The 24,365-nt window shown below is 45.3% G+C and overlaps 4 protein-coding genes across 4 annotated transcripts; 3 read left to right on the top strand and 1 right to left on the bottom strand.

The window, feature by feature from the left end:
• Positions 1 to 15,311: 15,311 nt before the first annotated feature.
• Positions 15,312 to 17,690, top strand: MYCFIDRAFT_212929 (uncharacterized protein; the record flags this gene model as incomplete). Its single annotated transcript, XM_007922750.1, has 8 exons — positions 15,312 to 15,354; positions 15,512 to 15,779; positions 15,834 to 16,000; positions 16,067 to 16,242; positions 16,299 to 16,521; positions 16,775 to 16,790; positions 17,033 to 17,278; positions 17,327 to 17,690. 8 exons carry the CDS (start codon positions 15,312 to 15,314, stop codon positions 17,445 to 17,447), a joined length of 1,260 nt encoding a protein of 419 aa, XP_007920941.1. The 3' UTR covers positions 17,448 to 17,690.
• A 2,212-nt stretch (positions 17,691 to 19,902) lies between these two features.
• MYCFIDRAFT_169356 (uncharacterized protein) lies at positions 19,903 to 20,391 on the bottom strand (the record flags this gene model as incomplete). The annotated part of the gene is made up of 7 exons (XM_007922751.1): positions 19,903 to 19,917; positions 19,948 to 19,982; positions 20,006 to 20,013; positions 20,048 to 20,072; positions 20,099 to 20,166; positions 20,207 to 20,302; positions 20,336 to 20,391. The coding sequence occupies 7 exons, from the start codon at positions 20,389 to 20,391 to the stop codon at positions 19,903 to 19,905; spliced, it is 303 nt and encodes a 100-aa protein (XP_007920942.1).
• Positions 20,392 to 20,459: 68 nt separating this feature from the next.
• MYCFIDRAFT_209532 (uncharacterized protein) lies at positions 20,460 to 21,339 on the top strand (the record flags this gene model as incomplete). The annotated part of the gene is made up of 2 exons (XM_007922752.1): positions 20,460 to 20,783; positions 20,835 to 21,339. Coding segments are annotated over exons 1-2 (639 nt in total), but the record flags the coding sequence as incomplete, so codon positions are not given.
• Positions 21,340 to 23,129: 1,790 nt separating this feature from the next.
• On the top strand, positions 23,130 to 24,338 carry MYCFIDRAFT_75393 (uncharacterized protein; the record flags this gene model as incomplete). The annotated part of the gene is made up of 1 exon (XM_007922175.1): positions 23,130 to 24,338. One exon carries the CDS (start codon positions 23,130 to 23,132, stop codon positions 24,336 to 24,338), a length of 1,209 nt encoding a protein of 402 aa, XP_007920366.1.
• Positions 24,339 to 24,365: the final 27 nt, after the last annotated feature.

The raw sequence follows: 24,365 nt of genomic DNA on the forward strand, positions 1-24,365 counted from the left end.
AAAATAGCCTAGTATACTATTCTCTCGCATAGCAATATCGAAACAAACTAAACCTATAATATATACTAAAAACACTTTCCTATAGCATTTTATTTTAACTACTTTACAACAATCGAATAAGCTCTAGCTCTAGCGAAAACGAGTATTACGAATTAGCGGAATCTTCGGAATCTAATAACCTACCGGACCCTATTAACGAAGAAATTAGGCGACGACTAGTTGTTATAAGCGCCGTCGAACTAGGGGCTATTAAGCCTTCTACGCCCGAGGCTCTCTATAATATCGTTATAAAGATAATTTAAGGGCAAACTAACCTTCTCCGTTAGAATAGGCGTCGCCTACTAGAGCTAGGAAGCAGTAGGAACCCTTTATTCGAAGGGTGGAACGCTACGGCGTACGTAGAACGCTTTAAGGACAACTTAGCCGAGTACGGACTCGAAGAGGAGTCGGACTAGTACAAGGTCCGGTCCCTTACGAGGACTACTATTACTAAGCTTTACCGAACCCTTAGAACCCTAGTTAGCTACCTAGAAAAGGACGATAAGTCTAATGCCGACTAGGAGGTCTTTAAGCAGGCCTTTATAAGGGAGTATCGGGATCGCGATAGCCGTCGTATTAAAGATAGTCGTACGTAGCTTAAGAACCTCTATATAGAGAGGCGCACCGAAGATAACGACCTAAAGGAGTACGTCCGCGAGTTTGTTAAGTTAGCGGACGGCATTAACTAGTAGGACCTCGAGAATTCTTAGAGAACGAGGCTACTTCTTAAAGGGTTGCCGTAGTCTACGGCTAAGCGTATCTTCCGTCGCTATAAGCTTAGCGAAGCCAATCCTAAGACCTTTAGGAAGTATAAAGAGGTCCTAGAGGCTGTTAAGGACGACATTAACAGCTCCGCCGATATAAAGAAGTTTATTTACGGCGAGGACCGGAATAACCTAGCCTAGGTAAGGAACGATGCCTCGGGAACTAGAGGGCCTAAGTTTCTTCCTAAATCGCAAAGTAGTCCTAGTACCGTAACTCCTACCGTTACTAAGCATTCTTAGGACGTTGCGGACTTAGCTAAATCCCTAGCCTAGCTCAACCTTAATACGAAAGCACTATAGCGAGTTAGGGAGGTCCTTAATGCTAGTATACTAAAGGATGTACTACTAGTCTACTAGGTCTCCGATCCTAACTACCCTAAGGCCCCTTTAGTTAACGTCTACGCTATACGGAAGATCTATTCTAACTTAGATAGCAAGTGCTAGATATACGGCGGTTTTAAACATATTTAATTAGACTACCCTATCTAGAAGGAGCTTCTTAAGAGGAAGCTCGTTATATAAGTAAATAGTCGGTTCTACTATACCGACACTAGCGACAAGATTAACTTCGAGTAGGATCGTAGAGCTCCGAAGCTGCCTTAACTTAGGAGTCTTCTAGAGAAGAAGTATAGTAGCAAGATCGAGTTTAAGGATACTAGGAACAGTACCCTCGCCGCTATTACTAAACGAGAAACTTAGAAGGTTAGGGCAAAACAGGTTAAGGAGCGGAGCAGTAATAGTACTACTAAGCCTATTAAAGTCAACTTTGTGTCTTAGGACCCGGACGCAGTTACTAATGTTTACGCGGTTACTAAGAACAGTATAGATATCTACGCTACTATAAGGTCCTAAACCTAGTCCTAGGGTAAGGGCAAGAGCCCGCAAAACCCTACCCGCCCTAGTGCGGCAGCCCCTACTAGGATACTTAAGAAGCAGGCAGCTAATAAGGCTAAGAAACAGCGAGAATCAGTCGCTAAGACTAAAACACTCTAGACAGCTAAAGACCGTACAACCCGAGCTAGTATAGCTACTCCGGAGGTCCTAGAGACTTTAGATATCGATATAGAGGATGCTACTACCGACCTTAGTAGTACCCTAGGCCTAGCTAACCCGCCGGCCTATAAACGAAAGTTAGCCGACCTAAAGAGCTTTCGCTTTAATAGGTATATAAAGAAGTATAGTGCCGGGCCTACTAACTCCTACGATATAAAGGCAAATGCTCTCTTCTAGGCTTTATAGTTCCTAGACCTTAAGTCTAACGTATCTATAGGGGAGCTTCTAGTATACGGCTTGCCTACTAACCTATTCTAGAGCCGGATTCCTAACGATACTACCTTTATAAAAGACCTTGCAGCCCTCCGACGTAAATAGGGGCGAGAGGACTATATCGACGTCTCTTCCCTATAGTTCCTTCCTAAATTTTTAGGGGCCTAGGAGTTAGTAGAAGGCGAATTAGTAACCTACGAGAGCTAGGAGACTATCGATAATGCTAACGAAGAGGGGATTAAGGAGATAGGCCGAGGGGATAATAATAATACCGACTCTGCTTCGGTTTTAGTTTCTATTAAGGCTGTCCGATTTACTAGCTAATAAATCGGTCGAGTAGGACCTCCTCGACCTAAGGAACTTTACTCTATCCCTAATAATATAGACCTTTCCGCAGTTACCCGTTCCTTTGCCGTCGTTCCCGCTATCTACATTTAAGTTACTATCGGAAGCTATAGTTAGTAGTTGCTAGTAATGCTTGATAATAGTTTAGAGTCACTTATTATAAGTAAGCGCTAGGCTAAACAGCTCCGACTGCTAATAAATAGAGATATTTCCCTTAGTATATAGGGAGTAAATAGGGAGGTTGCGCTAGTAGGTGCCTACTATAATGTTATAGTAGACGCTTTCGGCATATACTTTTCCTTTACCTTCTAGATTGCCGCTAACCCGAACACGCTAATTATTCTAGGTCGACTATAGTCTCGTATAACCCGGGGTATCTAGCGCAACTGCGACGATAGCTCCTAGGAAGGAACTATCGCTAACTAGAAGGGCAACCGAGTCGTGTTTACTAGTTATATCGGAAATACTAGCTACAAATCCTACGAGGATATCCTTACTGCTTCTAAACGCTCTTCGGGAAACGCTATAGCGCGGTTATAAGACCGGCAATCTACGCTATAAGTTAATATAGCTTAAATAGGTTATATCTAGAGGTACGCCGCTCCGTACGATAAGGCTAGTTCCTAGGCTCTATACTAAGGAGACGAATACTCGAAGCGATAGCGAGCATAATAGTATAACGACTACCTAGCGTACGAATCTCGGTAATAATGCTATCGTAGGCATCGCCGCCGGAAGCGGATCTACCCGAGCCCGAGTCCGAACTAACTAATTAGAGCGCCGAGCTAATACTACCCCGGGGGTGTTATTAGGAATCTAACGTTTTCGCCGGAATTATAAATTAGGATTACTAGCTATATACCTACCGACTTAAGGAGACTTCTAATAAGGTTTACGCGCTGTTCTATTGCGCTAATCTCTAGGCCTAACGTTAAAGAGAGAGGGCTCGGGTATTACGAGCGGTTAGCGTATATACCCTATACAAGAGGGTAGCTAATAAGATTAAGCCCGTAAAAGGCAGCGTATATATAACCGATAGGTCCAATCCTAGCGGAAATCCTAACTAGCGACAAAAGTGCCTTAACCGCGAAGCGATGTTAATACCTAGGAATAGTCTATACGACTAGAGGTATATTACTAAAAAGTTTTCCGCTATTCCTAGGGGATCGAGGCTAACGCCGGAGAGACTAGCGAATATTAAACCTAGTATCGAGCTTTCGGATCTTAAACTGGATTTGCTATACGAGCTTCTATACAACTGCGAAGCCGTATTAGTATATAACTTTACGCATCTAGGCAGGATTAACCCGGAGGTTGCCCCTCTATAGAGGATCCGAACGATCGAGTATAAGCCTTAGGCACACCTAGGGTTCAAGCTAAACCTAAGCCTAAGAGGTATAGTTAAGGATATAATACGGCAGCGTGTAAAGGCTAGTACCTTAGAGCCTTCCTATGCCTTATATCGCAACCTATACTTCCTAGTTTAGAAGAAGACAGCTCCTAGGGAACTAAAGAAGTACCGTCTAATTAACGCTATATAAAAGTTTAACGCAGTTACGATTAGAGATACTAACCTCCCTCTAGAGACTAATAGGTTCTCGGAAGCTTTTGCTAACTGTGTTATAGCCTTACTAGTTAATGTTTTCTCGGGCTACGACTAGATCCCTCTCTATCCTAATAGCCGCGACCTTACTAGTTTCGAGACACCTCTTAGGCTATATAGATAAACTACCCTTCTATAAGGGGCAACCAACTCCGTAGCCTAGTTCGTTCGTATTATAAACTAAGTCCTCGCGGCCTATATCTCCTATATAGCGATGCCTTTCCTTAACGACATCGGCATTAAGGGCCCTAAAACTAGGTACGACAATAAAGAAGTAGAGCCTAGCATCCGTAGGTTCTTTCTCGAATACATTTAGAATCTCGATAGTGTCCTCTGCGACCTAGAGCGAGCTAACCTAATAGTATATAGGGAGAAGCTTTAGCTCCTATACAAACGAATAAACATTGTCGGGTTTGTAACTAATAAGAACGGCCGCTATCCTAACAATATACGGGTCCTAAAGATTGTATCCTAGCTAGACCCTACCTGTTAGAAAGATGTCCGGATCTAGCTTAGAGTAGTCTCCTACTTCCGTATCTAGGTCGAAAACTTTGCGTTAGTATACAAGCCTCTATACGCCTTACTTAAGAAGGATACAGAGTTTATATAGACCTCCGTTTACTAAGCCGCTAAGGATAAGGTTACTAAGGCGCTTGTTAGCGCGCCTACGCTTACCTCTATTAACTACTCGGAAGGCGCAGGTCTGCTAATTGTTGCTATCGACTCGAGTAGGGAAGGCTACGGCGAGATACTAATACAGTATAATCGTAAGGAGCCCTCCTTACGTTACCCTATCCGGTACGAGTCCGGTCTATAGAAACCTATCGAGGCCCGATACGATACTAGTAAGCGAGAGTGCCTTAGTGTCTATAAGGCTCTTAAGAAGTTCCGACCCTAGCTTTTTAGAGTGTTCTTTCGCCTAGAAGTCGACGCTTAGACGCTAGTCTATTAACTTAACCGTATAGCCTCCGACTTGCCTAACTCTACGATAGCTCGGTAGGTTGCCTAGATCTATTTGTTTAATTTCGACGTCTTCTATATTCCTAGCAAGAAGTATACTAGACCGGATAGCCTTTCTAGAAGGCCTACTATAAAGGAAGATATCGCCGAGATAATAGAAGAAGAGGATATCGACGCGGTTATTAACCGTACCTTCTTTACTGCCTTCTATATTAATGCTATGCCGGTAATTACTAGGTCTACTACCGACGACTAACCTAGTAACTAGCCTAACGACGACTCTACTACTAACGGCGAGGACTAGGACGATGCTAAGGCGGGCGAACTAGGTAGGGATAATATCCTTAATAGGGTCTACTCTAACGACTCCTATAATATCGCCTACTTCCTTACCTATACGAAGAGAGCTCCTAGTCTATCGAAGAGTTAATACCGTTATATTATTCGCTATTCTCGGAGGTTCCTTATTAAGGATCGCATCCTTTAGCGATAGGCTATAGTTAATGCGCTACTCTAGCGTATTATTAACGATCTAGCAGCCCGATAAGAAATCCTTCGTTTTGTTTACAATAAGCTCGGCTACCGGGCGGCGGAGGGCACCTTCGATGTCCTTCGTCGTCGCTACTAGTAGGACGGCGTATAGGCTAATATCTCCCGCTACTATAAGAGCTGTCCTAAGTGCAACTTTAGGAATAGCTACCGACGTCTAGGAGAGCTGCGTATCCCTACTACCTAGTTAGTTAGGGAGCGGTAGTATAGCGATAGGGTCTATCTTAGCCGCAATAATAGCCTATATATTATTCGAGAGAGTCTTTCTCGATAGCCGGAGGCCTATTATTTCTATAAGGGTTGCGGTGCTATTAATGCCCGTAATATAGCTACCTTCCTGTTTAAGGATCTGTTTTACCGCTAGGGAACACCTTACGAGGTTATCTTAGACAACGCTACGAACAATATAGCTAAAGAAGTTTAAGCGCTACTTGTTTCGTATAGAGCGAAGAACGTTCGTATCTCCCCGTACTATCCCTAGTCGAATACTATTATTAAGCGTAGCTATCGGTCTTTAATTGATGCCCTGTCTAAGATAACTAATAGTAGCGACAGGTCCGTTCCTATCTCTACCCGCGTTCTAGCCCTTCTCTAGGCGGATCGAACTACTATTATCGATACGACTAGACTTACGCTAGTAGAGCTTATAATTAGAAGGGACGCCGTTCTTCCGATTAAGTTGTCCTACCGTACGTATAGCGTTTACGACTAGGGGTCTGTTCGTACTAGAGCAGATCTCCTTGCCCTACGCGCTAAGGCTCTTAAGGATATAACTACTACTTCTTAGGAGGGACTTGCTCGACAACGTCGCCTTCGTAAGAAGGCTAAGCAGTATTTCGACGACTATAATGCTATTAACTAGGAGCCTCTAAAGGTTGGCGATATAGTCCTTCTATACCGGTCCGAACTAGAATATAGTTACTCCTATAAGCTAGCCTTTAAGTAGAAGGGTCCTTATAGAGTAAAGGAGGTCCTTTACTCGGGTTCCGTATACCTTCTTTAGGAGCTAGATAGTGCTACCTTAAAGCACTCTTACCCTCGGGCTAATCTAAAGAAGATCGTTAAGTTACGCGAACCTGCCCGCCCTCCGCTAACCGAGGAGGAAGTTAGTGCCTCTACGGACCCTCTACCGTCCTTAGATGCCTATCGGGAGGAGGATCCTACCGCTATTATAGATCCTGTTCTGCCTAAGAACTATGCCTATCCCTAGATTCGTCTTAGTAAGCTATTAGGAATAACTTAAGAACAAAGGGAGAGTTATATACGGATTAACTATATATAGAGCGTTTCTGATATTAATTCCGATTCTAATAGTAAACTAGACTTCTAGCTATCTAACTCTAACTCCGAGGAACCTAACTAGTCTAGCGATAAAGACCGCCTAGAATTATAGCTAGACGACCCCGAGACTAAATAATTGCTTACTCTTCCTTGCCTCTATCTACCTCTACTACGTTGCTTCCTTACTCTTGTCGATCGTTCTCCGCGCTATTAATATAGTGCCGCCCTATACCTTTAGTCCTTACCTATTATCTATTCCTACTAATATTTATACTCTCGTTTGTTGCTTTTAGTTTATCCTATTGTTGTCTTTTGCTTTTGCCTTTACCTTCGATTAATGTTACTATAACTTTATTCCTTCGCTCTTGTTTCCTTAGATAGAACTGTACGAGGCGTGTTTTCCTAATAATACCCCGGGGGTAGCATTAGGAAGATAGCCGAACCTAACCCCTCTACCCTTCTAGGACTACTTCCCTCTAGATTCCTAGACTCTAGCAACCTTCCTTAAGTAATAACGACAATAAGATACTCTGCTAGAGGATGTTCCTGCCCTAATTAGCACTAGCTATATAGGACACTAAGAAAGGGAGGATCCCTCTCCCTTCCTAGCTCTTAGATAGATATAGCAACCTAGGCCTATAGCCTCTAAGAATAGGGACCTTAGGCCGCTAAGCTTAGTGTCTAGAAGAAAGAAGAACGCACGGGCTACGTTTATATACCTGTTGCTATAAAAGGTAATGCTATATCTACAACGATAGTGCTATAGGCTAATACAAGCTACGCTAGGCCTAGGCGATTTGCTCCTAGTTGCCGAGCATCTCTAGAGAAAAGCTAATACTACCCCGGGGGTGTTATTAGTCCCGCTAGCCTTACTACTATAGATTACTACTAGGTACTCGAACTAACTAGTCGCATTTCGAGTGCGCGGGAATCTACGAAAGCTAGAGGTTAATAAAGGCGCGTAGTCGCTACTAGTAATTAGCTAGATCGATTGTTAAACTTTAGCCGCCCTACTAATAAAAGAGTCTCGTATATAGCTTTACTTTTTAGGGTCTATATATAATCGTTATCCGTTTGCTTTACCGGAATATACGGACTACGCTACCTTCGTACCCTATTTAAAGCAAGCTTTCTAAGCTCTTTCTTCTACTCGAATACTAACTAACTTACTACCGCCTACCCCCTCTCCCTCCTTCTATCTAAACCCTTTAATTATTATTAACAAGCTACGAACGTTTTTGCAAACTCGTTACTAACTCCTTTCCGCTCCGGTCGACTAAGATATCTTCTAGCGCCCCGAATCCGCTAGGCGCTAGCAGCAGTAGCAACCTACTAGCCGTAAACCTAGGCGTACTAGTCCCGATCGAAGCCCCTTCCGATAGCGCCTTAGCTACTATAACTAGCCTCGAGCACTGCTTCTAGATCGTTACCGCTCTTAAAGACCCTTAAGAGAAGATCTAGAACGCTCGTACCCTACTGCGCGTTATTAATAGGAATATTAAGAAGGCTGCTATCTTAGTTACGTACGGTATAAACAACTTGCGTTAGTCTATCGGTAAGCGTATCTTTAAGCGCGAGGTCCTTAACGATATAGATATCGAATAAGCCTTTCCTATCGTCTATAGCCTCGAGATAGCCGGTACCTAGATTCGTTTACGCTTTAAGACCCTCGACTAGGCCTTCGAATATTAGGGAGGACTAAGCAGTCTTCCTAAGAGCCTTATTAACTTCGCCTACGGTAGATAAGAGCGTGTAAAGCAGGTCTCTTCGTTCGTTAATAAGTATAAGGTCCGTCGTTAAGGCGCTAAGCACCTTTCCCGTACTATAATCTATTGTATGTCTACTGCTAGTAAGAAGGTAGGCAAGCAGTTACTTAACTTGTCCTTTACGCTTAACGACTTTACGACATCCTACTAGAAGCGGCACTACGATGCAATTATCTAGATCGATCTTAATATATAGACAACTAAGGATCTACTAAAAGAGAAGAGCTATCGCATTAATAGTATAGGTTTCATTATTAAAGGTTAAGAGGCTCCTATCGTTAATGTCCTTAAACGTAAGGCTCTTCGCCTAGAAACAGAGGCCGATACGGCTACTAGTCTCGCGCTCGCTACGGAGATGTAGGCTTAAGACCGTCGCTCGACCCGTAACTATAAGGTCCCTTAGGAAGTTAAGGACGAGCGCGCTAAGGCCGAAGCAGCGCGTAAGAAGGCATTGTATACTCGCTAGGCCCTCCGTAAGGCTACTAAGAAGTATAGCGCCCCTTCTAGGGCTAACTATAGTACTAACTATAGTAACTCGGATGTTAATATACTAGATATACTACTAGAAGATGTCTCCTCCGAAGGCTCCTTTAGCGAGCGTAGAGATAGAGGGCTCTCGCCGATCCTATTAACTAAGAATATCTATAGTTCTTGCAAGGGCGACTCTATTACGTACCTTATTACTAAGATCGATATAGTTCCTAAAGCCGATATAGGCAAAGCTCCTGCCGCCCTGTCTATCTATTAATAGCTCGACGACCTTAGTAAGCTAGGAGAAGAGCCGTTCTCTATATATACTAACTATATTAAGAAGGCCGCTAAGGTCTATAGTCTCTATACTAGTACTAAGGCGATTGTCCTCGTCGGCCGCCTATTAAAGATTAGTCGCGAGGTTCCTAATTAAGACGCCTTCGCTGCCCTTAAGGCTAATTAGGCCTATACTAACTAGTTTCCTAGACGCCCTATTGCCGCCCCGACATCTCTAGGACTCTACGCGTTCAACCCTACTAGTACTATTACTCGTGCCCTTACGCTAACGGATCGCTAGAGCAAGTTCGTTACCGGCATCCTTAGCTAAGGCACTTCCTTCGACCGCTTTCGCTAGACTAGCAATACTATCTTCCCTTAAGTCTTTAGCTAGTTATAAGAGCCTCGTAGAGCACATCTTCCTTTCCTTATCGACCTAATATAGGAGGAGTTTGAAATATACCTTTAGTATATACGTGCGATGCCTAAGTCTAAGCAGGAAGGCCGTAATGCCCTTTAAACTTATAGTATAAGCAACTAAATCGTCCGCTAGCACCCTACCCTATAGCTCTTAGCTGTCGCCCTTCGACCTAATTACGTATACGAGCTTATCTCTATCCCTAAGCCTGCTAAGTTCTTTAAGGTTAGCGGTACTTATAAAAACTATCCTTCTAAGGAGTCTGCTCGTCTCGGATAAGATATAGTTAAGCTCGCAGCTAGCGAGGGTGCTAGTTACCTACGCATTAAGGTCTGTCTTATATCTAAGGATAAAACTAGCTACTCTACTATTGTCGAAGGCATGTATTAGCCCGAGGTCTTTACGAACTAGGTTGAGAAGCTTAAGGCTCGTAGCCTAGTCCCGCTAAGCAAGATCGGCAAGCTTACTAACAAGTACCTTACCGACGACGACCTCGACTATATGTTCGATAATTAGCTTAATAGTAAGGGGCGCAAGGCGGAGTAGATCCTTAACCCTCTAAAGGAGTGCGAAGTCTCTATTTAGATACTATACCTACTATATAGTAATCTAAAGACTAAGAGTAACCGTATATTAATTAACCTAGGCTACTCTCGCGTTATCGACGGCACTAAGATTAAGGGTTACGACAACTTAACCGTCGCCGAGGTTGCTAAGGCGTACCGCAATCTAACCGCCCTTCTAGGTTCGAATACCTTCGTACTGTTCCCCTTCTCTGCCGCTATCTTAGTCGAAGGCCTTAGTTGCATCTCCGACGCCCTAGTTAGTAGGATTCCTTAGTTAAGTTACGTTGTTTAGAACGAAGTTAAATAGATCCTCTAGCTTAATAATAAGGGACTTAAGGAATATCTATACGATTAGGAGAATGCTACGAAGGAAAAGGCTACTAACCTCCTCGTTAATTAAGCTTTCTACGAGAGATAGTACTTCGGTGCTAACAGCTTTAACGTATATAGAGGAGATTTCGAGAACCGACTAGCAGATAAGGTTATTACTAGTAAGGATTACGGCGCGTTAAAGCAATAGTAGGTCTGTATAGTATTGCTTAGGAAGTTGTTTTTGCATAATTATAGTATCTAGGATTAATACTACCCCGGGGGTGTTATTGCGGAGTTCTAAAAATAGCCTTAGCTAAGAACGCTAAGGATGCATATATGTTTGTTTTAAGCGCGCAATATAAAGCGTATCTAGTTAGATACGAAGAAAGGGAGGGATATTAGCTAGTAACCGGCCCTATACCTATAGGCCAGTTTTAAGCCTATATAAGAGGCCTCCTTCTATATTATAGATAGAGCATTAACCTCGTATAGCATATTGTTTATATCACACTTCTACAATGCCTATATTGCAGGGCTCTAGTTATTAGCCTAAGCGACAGTCTCGTTATCCTATCTTGCTAAACATAGCTACCTATATTGCTATAGGTTATGTTACCCTCGGTAGCCTGTACTATTGCTATAAGTAGTAGTAGTAGTATTAGTTTCCGTCCTTTACTAAATAAGCCTCTTTATACTATCGTATGCCTATTCATTAAAATAGCGCAATTTAGTTAGGTTCTAGGTGTTGTTTAGTTATAGAAGGTGTTGTTTAGTCAAATATAAGTCCGTATAGTATAGAAACCGGATTTCTAAGCCGCCTACTAAGCTTGAAGCCCGAATTCTTAGTTAGCTTCATTTCGTATAGCAACACTTCTATAATACGATATTATTGTACCGGAATAATATATACGATATTATTAGCATCGCTCTAGCTAAAACGGTAGTCTAAAGATAATATAAAGTAGTAGTATTGCGATGCGATAGCCTCCGGAAGCTATTAGTATAGAACTCGAGCTTTAATACTAAGATGTCGCGCTAGCCTACCTTCCGACTAACCTCTCTAACTACCTCTCGACTAAATATCTAACTCTAGCGTAATACGCCTATTCGAGCGCTTCTACTACGACCGCTGCCTTTAGTATTAGTACTATCCTTCGAAGGCAATACCGAGACTCGAGTTGATCTATTTCCGCTAGCGGCGTAGGTCGCTTTCTAGTAATATCTCTAGCAGAAGAAGGATAAAGGATACGACAAGATATTAATTAACCGAGAGCGCTATCTTCGCATTCTTTAGTAGGTTACTATTAACGACAATACTACGCTAGCGCTATAGAACGGCTATTCTTAGCTTATAAGGCAAGATTATAATAAGAAGGTATAGGCACGGAAGAGGTTTAAATATAGCTATAAAGATATGCGATTGTATATAAGAGAGAAGGCAGGCGCCCCTTCTCGGAAGGTTATTTAAGAATACGAGATCTTCTACGTATTAATAACTAAACACTACGCCTTCGGACACGCTCGTCGTAGAGCTATTATAGACCTCGTAAACTAGCGTTTCTATAGTATTACAAAGGAGGATATCTAAGAGGTATTTACCTCTATTTAACGCCTATTACTATACTAACTGTTATTATAGGTCTTGAAGTACTACTACGTCTACAACCTCCTTAGTATGTAACCTACTATGCCTAAAGGCGACGCTCTAGAGCATATTGTCGCTAAACACACCCTCTCGCGAGTCTAAATAGACTTAATCGACTTCTCGAGCGACCCTAATAGCCCTTATTTATACCTCCTTTACATTAAGGACTATAAGACTAAGTTTTGCAAAGTCTATGCCCTTACCTCGAAGGAGTCCGTAGAAGTAGCCTTCTATACCTAGGACTTTGCCTGCTTCGTTAGTATTGCGGCATTATATTAAATAGACAACGGCAAGGAGTTTAAGAGTGTTTGTAAGCAGTTGCTTCTATCTTACAACACTAAGATTGCTTATAGTGCACCTTATTACCCTTAATCGCAAGGCCTCGTTAAACAAGCTAACGGTGTCCTTAAACGCCGTATTCTCGCTATTAAGCTACAATTAGGTCTTAAGGGGTAGGTTATAGCGGCATACGAGGCTTGTCGGATCTATAACAATACGTAGCATTTAGCTATAAAGATAATACCCTTTAAGGCCTTCTTTAACCGTAACCCTCTAACGTAGCTACGAGCCGTATTAGAAGCAGTTACATAGGCTGTAATAGAAGGAGATACAGACCTACTGTTTTAGCTAAATAAACTCCGAGCGATTAACGACGATACCGAGTCTATAGCTACTAAATAGGCGGACTCTTACAATACGGTCTTTAACGATAACTCGCCGCTATTTAAACAGGACGACAACGTGCCTTTAAGAGCGCCTTCTTAAGAGCCTATAGGACGTAACACCTTCCGTAACGCCTCTGTACTGCGGCGGACTATTTATACGTTAAGCGCTAGCATTACTGCCGAGATTGACTATAGTTAGAAGGTCCTTAAGGACATTATTTACCTTAACTAAGAGTCGGCGAATGCGAAGGCTAATCGCTATAGGAAGTATAATAATCTACGGACCTTCGAGATAGGTAACATTGTTAGCCTTACTATCCCTAAGCAGTACCGCGTAACTAATAGTTTACGAGTGATTAATTGCTAAGTTATTAATTAGCTCGAGAAGGAAGACAAAGGCACTAAACCCCTGTTTAAACTAATGTCTCCTTAGGGCATAATTAAGCACTACTAGCATACCCGCAACCTTATCAAAATAGACACCGTTTTTAGCTTTAACTTCTTAGTTTACGTTAGCTATAAGAACAAGGAGATAACACTATCGGAAGCGGCTAAGAAACAGGCGTATATTCTACTCGAGCGGCACTTAGGTTGTCGCTATACTAAGAGCTAGTATAGCACCCTTCTTTGTAGCTATAGGAAGTCCGGAAACCCTTGTTCTTAGGTTTGCTATAGACCGGCTAATACTTGTCTTAATATAGACGACTATAGACACGCAACTAATAAAGATATTAGCGGCGATAGTAACTATTAATCGGCTCTTAAAGACGACTACGATTTAATAGACGTTAACGACCGCTAAGCAAGCGATAATAACTCTACTCTACAAGCTAGTAAGGCGCTAACAACCGCTTATTCTATAGCCTCTTCTGTAGCCTCTTCTATAGCCTCTTCTATAGCCTCTTAAATAACACCTACTATAGGGCCTTCGAGCGACCCTATTCTACTTAGCGGTAACGAGTCTATACCCTTATAAGCTAACAACCGTCTATAGCGATAGCCGAAGCTAACTAAGAAGGTCCGGTTATTTAAGAGCGAGAACAAGAGGCGCTAGGTAAAGGGTTACAAGGTGCTAAGTAGAGTCTAGAAGCGTTAGAATACGAGGGCCTTATTGCGTAGCACTTAGTAAAGCTACTAAAGCTATAGGGGCTATAGGGGGAGGCAAAGAGGAGGTAGAGGTAATAATAGTAGTAAGATTAGGAGAATAGGGTACTTGTATAAAGGAAATAGGGCTGTTTCTATATATAATATTAGTCTAATCTTCCTTTCTAAATTAAGCAATCCTCTACGAGATATGCTATCGCCTATAGAAGCCTCTATTTAATAGTTATTGTCCCTCTTCGAATTTGGACCTTACCCCCTATTTGTGTGTATACGCTAAGGAAACCATTTAACGGTGTTTCTTACTAAATTCCTTACTAGGAGATAGAGCGGAGTTTAGTCTATATGCGACAGTAAGCGTGTTATAGTATGCTAAGCATGCTAATTATATAGAAGGTGGATTTGGCAAAGGAGGGCTGTTTTGGTGCAATACTGTATAAGCCAGCTTTTGGTCAAATACCAAATGAATTACTAATCAAATAGGCGCTGTTTGGTAAAAGTTGTACCTTGACCAAACGTCGTCAACACCGTACACACACAGAGCGCGTTGGTTTCTGCGGATCGGATCTTGAAACGTCGCCCTGTTACTCCGTCCCCGAAGAGCGAGAGGAAATCAATGTTCGATGAGCAATAATGGAAGTTGCCTCGTTGATGCCCGTCGTCGTGCCAAGACGGAGTCGGCGTTCGACCTCTCCCGTACTTTCCCAAGGAAACCGGCCTTGTTCCCTTCACCAACAACACCCGCTGTGCACAAGAAAGAATCTTTGACTGCATACACTGCGCCAGGAACGGCACTCACGCAATCATTCAGCAGCGAGCGTTGACAGCCACACTCCAAGTCATCAATGAGGCATATGCCTAATTGCACTTCCCTCCCTCGGACCGTCCAGAGTGCTCTTGTATCACAAAACGGCGATATGGCTTCTTGATACACCATCGCTGCCAGCCCTCGTGGGCCCGGGGCCATTCTTCACTGAGCCTACAAGTGCCAGCCATACTTTTTTTGTCCACCAGTGACAATAAATACTGATGTAGCAATTGCAAGTTTGGCCTCCTTCCTGTGGAATTGTGCTATTTTGGTTGCGATCAATGTTCAAAGCTTCGGCACAACTCTGGTGGACTATAGTAATACAGTAGGAGTGGTATTTCTTTGTCTGAAGAACAATCGCAGTGCTTGGCAAAACGCGCTCAACTTGGTTCAGCAACTCGGTACTGCAGGCTCGGTCTGCTTCAGACTACCTCAGTGCAAATAGCAAGCTGACGGAGAGCCAAGTACCACGAACCATGTCAGAATTGATGAAAGAATACCCTGCTTCTTACGTTGGCTGTGAGTCATTCCCAATTCAATGCTAGGACATCGACTACCGAGGTGGACTTCTCTGGCAGCACAGTCTGATGGCTACCGAAAATATGGCCTGTACTTGGTAGCATTGGGCCCAGTGCCTGGACCGAGACAAGAGCTAATTGCGCAACCAATTGTCTAGGCAATCTCGACATTCCCAAAAGCAACTGCACCCTAGACACATGCTGTCTCGCACAGTCCTATTTCCTGTATCGACCGACATATCCAGGCAACCTGTTCTTCGCCGCCTTCTTCGCCATTCTCATCATACCACAAATATGGCTTTGCGTCAAATACAGAACCTGGGGCTTTGGCATAGGCATGCTTTTAAGCCTCTTGCTGGAAGCAGTCGGATACCTAGCAAGAATCGGTCTCCATGCCGACCCCTTCTCCAATGGATCATTCCTGATGTAAGTGTGCGTACCACAGCTTGTAATCGACGAGACTGACCGACCACCTTGCAGGTATCTCATCGCCCTTACTATTGCGCCAGTCTTCATCACCGCCGCGATCTATCTTTGCCTTAGTCGCATAATCGTCGTCTACGGCGAGCACCTTTCTCCCTTCAGGCCACGGACGATAGCGATCGCGTTCATGTCGTCGGACTTTCTTTCACTGATACTTCAGGCAGGTAAGTCGTAGAGGGTATGCAGTATATGTGAGACAAATGCTGATCACGGACTGTGCCATTTCGTAGTCGGAGGCGCATGGGCAGAGTCGAAAACACAGAGTGGTGAGGACAACCAAGGTGGGGTCAATATCATGATTGCCGGCCTCTTGCTACAAGCCATCAGCCTCGCCATATTCGTCGGTATCTGGGCATGGTTCCAGTTGAGAGTACTTCGAGGCGTACCGACACACGACCCGGCGAAGGTGAGCTTCGAAGAAGCACGTCTGACGTGCGAACCCTGCTAATCTTCGATCTGCAGGTGTATACTCGGCAGCGAGCTTTCTTCTACGCGTTCAACGCAGGGCTGTTAGTGGCGACTGCTGGCATTGTTGTACGGTCGATATATCGTGTGGCGGAGCTGTGGGGCGGCTTCAGCGGCAAGCTTTGGAACGATGAGGTTGATTTCATGATTCTGGATGGCGCCATGATCGGGCTGGCAGCGCTTCTGTTGACAGTGCTACATCCTGGCGCTGCGTTTGGCGGTCAGTGGCATATGGCGAATTGGAGTCTGAGGAAGGGATCGAAGCAACGGCTGGGAAGCGAGTGTCACCATCAACAAGAGCGAGAGATGAAGGTCTTGTGGAATGATACAGCCCAAAGATGACGCCGCGCCACTGCCACTCTGACTGCAGCCATACGTATAGACGAAGTAGTTCGATCAATTCATAGCCCATGCCGACCCGAGTGCATAATTTTAAGTTCGGAATTCCGCTGCGTTGCACATCGTAGCTGTAGACAGCGTCCTGCAGTAGTACGTAAGCATGGTGAAGAGCAGTCAGAATAGTTCTAGATTAGGTTGTGGGACTGAGCTTGATTGATGAAACTCTCGCACTCGCACCCGCACCCGCAACCGCACCCGCACCCGCACCCGCACCGTTGACTCGAGTTCGACGTGGCATCTTTCAGCTGGGCAAGCCCTCATAATACCTGGTCTCTCTCTTTATATTGTGCTGGCCTCTATCTTGCCTACCGCGCCATCAACGCCATACACAGCGCGTATTTTGGACCGCTGAGCAAGTTCCCTGGACCGAAGTCGCGAGGGCTGTCAAACTTGCCCTATATCTGGACAATCCTCCGAGGTACAGAGGGGACGGAACTCCCACAGCTCCACGAGAAGTATGGCCCCGTGGTCAGGATAGCACCGGACCATCTCTCGTTCAATGGCGGAGCGTCGGCTTGGAAGGATATCTATGGGTTCAAGAAGAACGTTTGCAAAGATCCATTCTTCTATAGCAAGCCGTGGGTACTGCGACTCCAACGTGCGGACTGCGCTGACGACCTTCGCAGATTCAACGGTGTTGCCTCCATCGTCACCGCAGATAATGAGAATCATGCCCGTCAGAGGAAGAACTCTCGAGGTCGCAGCGCCATAGCGGGCGGTCATGTGTCCGGCTGGGTGGAGGATTGAAGAATGCGACTGTTTCATGACAGAGCACCACTAGAACGCCACGATACGATGGCGCGATTTACACCGAGAACTCCTCTTCTCGTGTTGTGGTGGAAGCGGAGTGAGAAGGTTCAGCCACCTGCAGGGGGCGGCAAGCGCAAGCGCCTGATCAGGGGTCGGCTAGGCTGAGTCGCTCGCACGCGTGCGACTCAATTTAACCCCCAATTTAGGTGCGATTATTATTAGCTCTCAGGCATAACTCTTAGGTATATAATTACTCAATAGGTATAGAATTAGCGTAGAAGCGTATATAATAGAATTAGGACAGTAGATCTTAGATATCTATACGTCTAAAGGCAGTTTCTATAGCCTCGTCTTCTATATACTCGTTATAAGTAGGTAGGTTGCTATTCAAACTGTCGCTAACTACGTCGTAGATAGCGCTCTATAGTAGAATAGCGGCATTAGCTACCGCTGTTGTCTCTTCCTTATTAAACTACTATATCTATTCTTTAGTAAAGTTACTACTATTAATAGGTGTTGTCCGCTTCCGCTTCTTACTACTAGGTAAAGCCTCCTTCCGAAGGACTCGGCAATTAAAGTAGATAAAGATTAGCTAGTTAAGTCGCTCTATTATTAGACGAGAGCGGAGCCTTGTTTATATTAATTTAAGTACTAAGAAGGTCCGCTCGGCGGTTACTATATTAGTAGTCGACTAGCAAAGGCGCAAGGTATAAGTAGACAATAATAGTGCGGCGGCGGCTCTGTTTAACTAGAAGATCTTTATATTATTACTATATCGAGTCTAGTAGTCGTCCGAGCCGATAAAGGAGCCTCGCTTATAGATATAGTCGTACTAGTCCGTCTTAATAGCAAGCTATTAATCGGTGTCCTTCGTAGTTGCTCGTAAGGCATTAAGAACGATTGCCTATTTAGTAGAAGATAGCTTTATACCTTCCTTAATTATCGCCGGATTAAGGAAGTATACTACCTAGTAGTACTTGTTTGTTTGCCTTATAAACCTCTCTTGCTAACCTATAATAGTTGCTATCGATTTACGAGTAATAAGGACGTACTAGATACCTTCGAGAAGCTCGCGAATAGGTAGAGGGCTCGTATCGATCTGTTTCTCGAGAATAGACTTATAAGCAAGCTAGCGAGATATTACCTTCTCGAGGGTAGCTTCCTTAGACTAAGATAAGATTAGGTAGTTATTTAGTAGCTCGAGAAGGTTAATAGCAGCCGATAGGTAAGTCTAGAAGTTATAGTCTATTATAGAAGAACGCGCGTCGTAATCTAGTATATAAAGAGGGTCGCGGACGAGCTCTTAAAGGGCGTATTTGCTACGTTTAAGTAACTTAAATAGAGCGATAATTGTCGGCTATCGAGTCTTATATATACTAATTAGTACGAAGGTCTTGTTATAGACCTCCTTCTACTTCCGCTTAAGAAGCTAATATATCGCTTTCTTCCGCGATAGGTAAGCGACAATATACTATACTTGCTCGTAAAGGACCGCTATTTCCGGGTATTTAAAGAAGTCTCTTATTAGTAACGCGCTACCGTAAGAGTCGCACGGTATTATAATAACGTAACTAAGCGCGTCGTCTTCTTCGAGAAGGTATATTATCTTTAGGTTTATCGCGTATATATCGAAGGCGATTAAGCTAACCTTCGATAGGTTACCGCTAGTAAGCTAAATACACTTCGCCTTCGTCTACTGCGCGCCTTCTTTACTGCTTTTATCTACCGTCTCTATCTAACGCGTCTCGATAGTATAGTAACTAGTCGAGTCGACGAGCGATAGCGTTATAATACCTATACCGTTTCTATCCGACGTACTATCGATTTATAGGTTTAGCTTATTACTATACGCGACCTTCGCTATTACCTTATCCTCTACCTTCTCGAAGGCCCGCGGTAGTAGAACACGTCGAATTCGCGTCGAATTTAGGGGCTCGAAGGATAGACATAGGGCCGCGAACAACGCCTATACTACTAGCTTCTCGAAGAAGGTAAAGGGCTCGTTTTCCTCGAAATAGACCGCGCTATAGAGCTCTTCGAGATAGTCGTATTACGTATCTATTAGTGCTACCTACGGCAATTTAATCTATTCTAGTAACGATAGTATTTTACTACTCTTTATCGCCTCTAGCCGCTTCTTATACCCTTCGATATAGTCCTTATTACGACTAAGGTCCTTAACCGAGTCGTAGCCGTAGAATCGATAGACTACGCGCTACTTCGCTCGGTAGTCGTTATACTACTTAAAAAAGCGATAAACGAGGTTGTTAGGCTTAGCTATTATAGTAATAACAAGAGGCGATAGTATAGCGATAGTATAGCGACGATAGGCTATCTATATACTAAGAATAAGGCTAATCTATACGGTATATAGTAAGACTACGTTATAGAAGCTAAACAAGGCGAAAAAGACGCGATTTAGCTAATATCTACATACTATACTATATACGAGTTATATTGGGAGCGACTGACCGAAAACGCTATACAAATAACCCACAATGGGTCGCTCGCGGTAAACCGCGTATGATTCACCTTAAATCGCACACATCGCCGACCCCTGCGCCTGATGTTCTCAGGGGTCCCTTTTCGAATGCCACCCCCCCTCCCACGACTTCACCTCCACTCCACCTGCTTCTGCCACATGCCACATGCGCAAAATCTTTCTATAGCAAGCAATGCAGGATTCTCGTAAGTCAAAGCCTCATCGCGGTCAGATCTGACATTATTCGCGAAATCCGAAGACAAGTATCGCTAACTGTTGCGGAAGGATTCTCTGCTTATCCTCTTCTGATTCGACTACCGTGCAGCCACGGGGACTTGGCGAGGCCAGTGGCTGTCTCCTATCCGTTGGTCTTTATTGCGAAGGAGCAAAGTGTGTTCCGTACCTCGCATCAAGAGTCCGCCAATTGCTGCGAGCCATGTTACTCGCCATGCTGCTCATCACTTGCCCTCCTCAATACTTATCTTAATGCTTCGCCGCCCCTTCTCTGCTATTGCTATCCTGCCATACAACGTCCTTGGGACTGAGCTACGTCGTTCTCTTTTGTTCTCACAATTTCGCCAGGGCAACATTCTTTTGCTCCAACGTCTTCCACGCCTTCTCTTTCCACCCGTTTCAACTCCTTCTGATTGTGCACCATCCTCTCCTTACATCGAATCCCTGGACCTTCAAACCTGAGCACATCTACTGTACCCGTCATGGCTGCTGCCTCTTGGCTGCAACGCTTTCTTGTATTACCTACGCTACTATACTTCCCTTTCTGCACATTTGCAGGCGAGCAGCCTTTCGACCATCAACACGACAACGATGATTCGCTCTTCAAATTCGTGACGGTACGCATAAGACGAGGCGCCGAACGAATCACACGATACTAAATCTCTCAGCGACCCGATTTCAAAGCCCCGAAATGGATCGTTAATGTAACAGATGAGAGCGCTGTCACTCCAGGCTACTGGTTCGTAGCACCTTTCGAATATATCGATCAGAAACATCCCGCAAATGGCTGGGTCGGACCACACATTTACGACGGGAAAGGAGACTTGATATGGAGTGGAGTGAGCGTAGCCGAGGGCTGGGATGCTCTCGACTTCAGGATAAGCAACGTCCGGGGACAGGATATGTTGACGTGGCTGGTGCAAAGAACCGGGGATGGCATCATTATGGACAATACCTTTACACTCCAGGAGACGGTCGATGTCGGTACGCTGGGCGTAGACTTCAACTCGCACGAGTTTAATTTCTTCGACGCTGGCTCCAAAGCTCTTGTGTTGGACGAAGGTCGAGGGCCAGCAACTGTAGAGCAACTCAAAGCCGTGGGTTACGAGAAGAACTGCACCATCCTTTTCAACGGCTTTCGAGTCTTAGATACCTCGACTTGGCAGCAAGTCTTTCATTGGACCTCGAATGGGCATATCGGCCTGGAGGAGAGCTCGAAGCTGGACGGAGGCGTGCACAAACAATGTACTAACGGCTGGGGTTGGGACTTCCTACATGCCAACTCCGTGGATACGGACCACAATGACGATTTCTTCGTGTCCGGTAGGCATACCGACACAATATACAAAGTGTCCAGGCATGATGGGCATATCATGTGGAAGCTTCATGGTCTCGGAGGACCAACGAACGACTTTGATATGGGTGAGCCTCCTGTGAGGTTCGGTCGCCAGCACAACGTCCGCTTCCGTGGCTTTAATGGGACTCACGAGATCATATCTCTGCTCGACAATGCAAATGGCCAGGACGAGAGAGAACCCACCAGCGAGAACTCTCGTGGCATGATCATTGCATTGGACATTGGCGCGGAACCAAAGAGGGCCAGCATTGTTTCGCAAATCGAGCATCCATACGGCCACGGCCACTACGCTCCTCGTCGAGGAAGCTACCAGATCCTGGACAGCAAGAACATCTTTATCGGCTGGTCGGAACAAGCCACTCAAAGCGAGCATACTCCTGATGGAAGAATGGTGATGGAGGCTCGACTTGCGACGGAGTGGCTAGGCTCGTATCGCAGCTACAAGTTTCCATTCGTAGGACGTCCCGCTGAGCCACCAGCCGTGCATTCAGTCGCACACGCAAGCGATGCCAGGAACACGACATTGACCACAATCCACATGAGCCAGAACGGCGCGACCGAGATCGATCATTGGAAGGTCTACAAGACCACCGAGAAGGGCTCGCCAAAGATCCCGATCACCCAAAAGCAGAAGACGGGCTTCGAAACGGCCGTAGTTTGGGATGGCTTTGCAAGCTTTGTAATTGCTGAAGCTATCGACAAGGATGGTAGAGTCCTGGCAACTTCTGAAATTGTTCAAACCATTGGACTCGGATCAGAAGATCTGAGTGGTGCGGTGGCAGACGAGCTTTACTGGCTACAGGAGCTCGAAGGAGACCCTTCCTATGGCAACGTCTATGCCGCGTCAGTGAGCGCGCTTGCCGGATATTCACTGGCCGTCTTTCTGCTGGGAGCTTTGAGCAGCGTTGTCAGTGTTGTCTTGATTTTCCGCTGGCAGAGGAGAGGAGGAAGTTGGAAGAGCGTGAGACTTGGTGGATATTCTCCTTTGGCGGATCAAGAGATGGGTCAGAGTCCTCGAACCCCCAAAAGAGGTCATTATCCCAAGCCTAGCAAAGACATGGGTACGGAGCCCTTCGTGCGTGATGGCGTTTGACGTTGAGATAGCCTTGAATAAAACCTTAATGTTGATTGAGTATGGTAGCTATTAATAATGATTTGTGTGCAAGGCTGTAAGGCCCACAAACCGAGATTACGGTAGCCTATAACAAGGCTGGAACGGATGAAGCAGAACAGCACCGCAATCACTCAGGATGTACAGGCCCATGTATTTTGTTGGTTGGTTTGAAGCTGATGATGCGCGAGTCTCCGTCGGTGACGAAGAGAGTTCCTACCGAAGCAGGTGGGTGTGGCTAGCTAGCATTGACATCACTTCTCCGAGCTCCAAGCTGTGAGCAGCGCAGGCCAGTAACCAATCGATCGGTCAATGACTGCCACAGGAAGTACTGGAATATCACACGGTACGCTGCCACCGCGGAGGTTGTGTTGCAATACCAGAGCAAGATCCACACCGCACTCACGGACCCGCTCCCAAGCAATTGATGCTGACATAGCAACATAGTGATCACAAGTTCCTACAGCCGTACACTTTCCACTCCAATAACTAGACATGTCGTCCTACCGAGTCTCAGTCCCAGAGGAGAACCTCCTGACTCTCAAGATCAAGCTGGCCCAAGCCGAATTCCCAGATGAACTCGAAGACGCACGCCGAGACTTAGGACCACCGTTAGCAGAAATCCAACGTCTGGTGCACGTCTGGAAGACAAAATTCGACTGGCGACTTCAAGAAGCGAAGCTGAACGAACTCCCAAATTTCCACCAACAAATTTCCATCTCCAACTTCGGATCCCTCGACATCCACTACCTGCACGCCCCCTCCGAAAGCCCCAATGCAATCCCCCTCCTCTTCGTCCACGGCTGGCCCGGCTCCTACATCGAAGTGCAAAAAATGCTCAACGCCCTCCGAACAGGCCGCAACGGCGTCGCCTTCCACGTCGTAGCCCCCTCCCTCCCCAACTTCGGCTGGTCCCAAGGCCCTAAGAAAACAGGCTTCGGTCTAGCACAATACGCCGAAACCTGTGACAAACTCATGCAAGCACTGGGCTACAAAGAATACGTCACTCAAGGCGGAGACTGGGGGTTCATGATCACACGTACCATGGGCCTCTTGTACCCCGAACGCGTCAAAGCTTCCCACATAAATCTCGTGAGAGGCCACAAACCGTCTTGGACGAAACATCCCATTCTCGCACTCCAGAATGCCTTGACGCCGTTTTCGGAAGCCGACAGGAAAGGTTTCGAGCGCTCGAATTGGTTTCTGACCGAAGGGTCGGGATACCGTACGATTCAAAGCACGAAGCCTCAGACGGTAGGGTATGGATTGCACGACAGTCCTGTGGCGCTTTTAGCCTGGATTTACGAGAAATTGGTCGACTGGACGGATTCGTATGCGTGGACGGACGATGAGATTTTGACGTGGGTTTCGATTTATTACTTCTCGACAGCCGGTCCTGCGGCGAGTTTGAGGATTTACTACGAAGCTACTCATCCCAAAGGTCCTGATGCTGTGAATCGTACGAGGACGGAGGAGTGGATTCCGTACGTGAAGTTGGGATTGTGTCACAGTCCGAGGGAGATTTCTGTGACGCCGAGCATTTGGGCTCATACCCTTGGTCCTGTAGCTTACGAGAGTCGGAAGACGAGAGGTGGTCATTTTGCCGCTCACGAGATTCCGGAGGAGATCATGAAGGATTTGTTCACAATGTTTGGGAAAGGTGGGAAGTGTTATAAGATTATTGCGGCCAAGCCGAAACTGTGACACCCAGGATATGACAGAGTGCTGGTA

Source organism: Pseudocercospora fijiensis (assembly GCF_000340215.1).
Source record: "Pseudocercospora fijiensis CIRAD86 unplaced genomic scaffold MYCFIscaffold_1, whole genome shotgun sequence".
Classification (NCBI taxonomy): Eukaryota; Fungi; Ascomycota; class Dothideomycetes; order Mycosphaerellales; family Mycosphaerellaceae; genus Pseudocercospora; species Pseudocercospora fijiensis.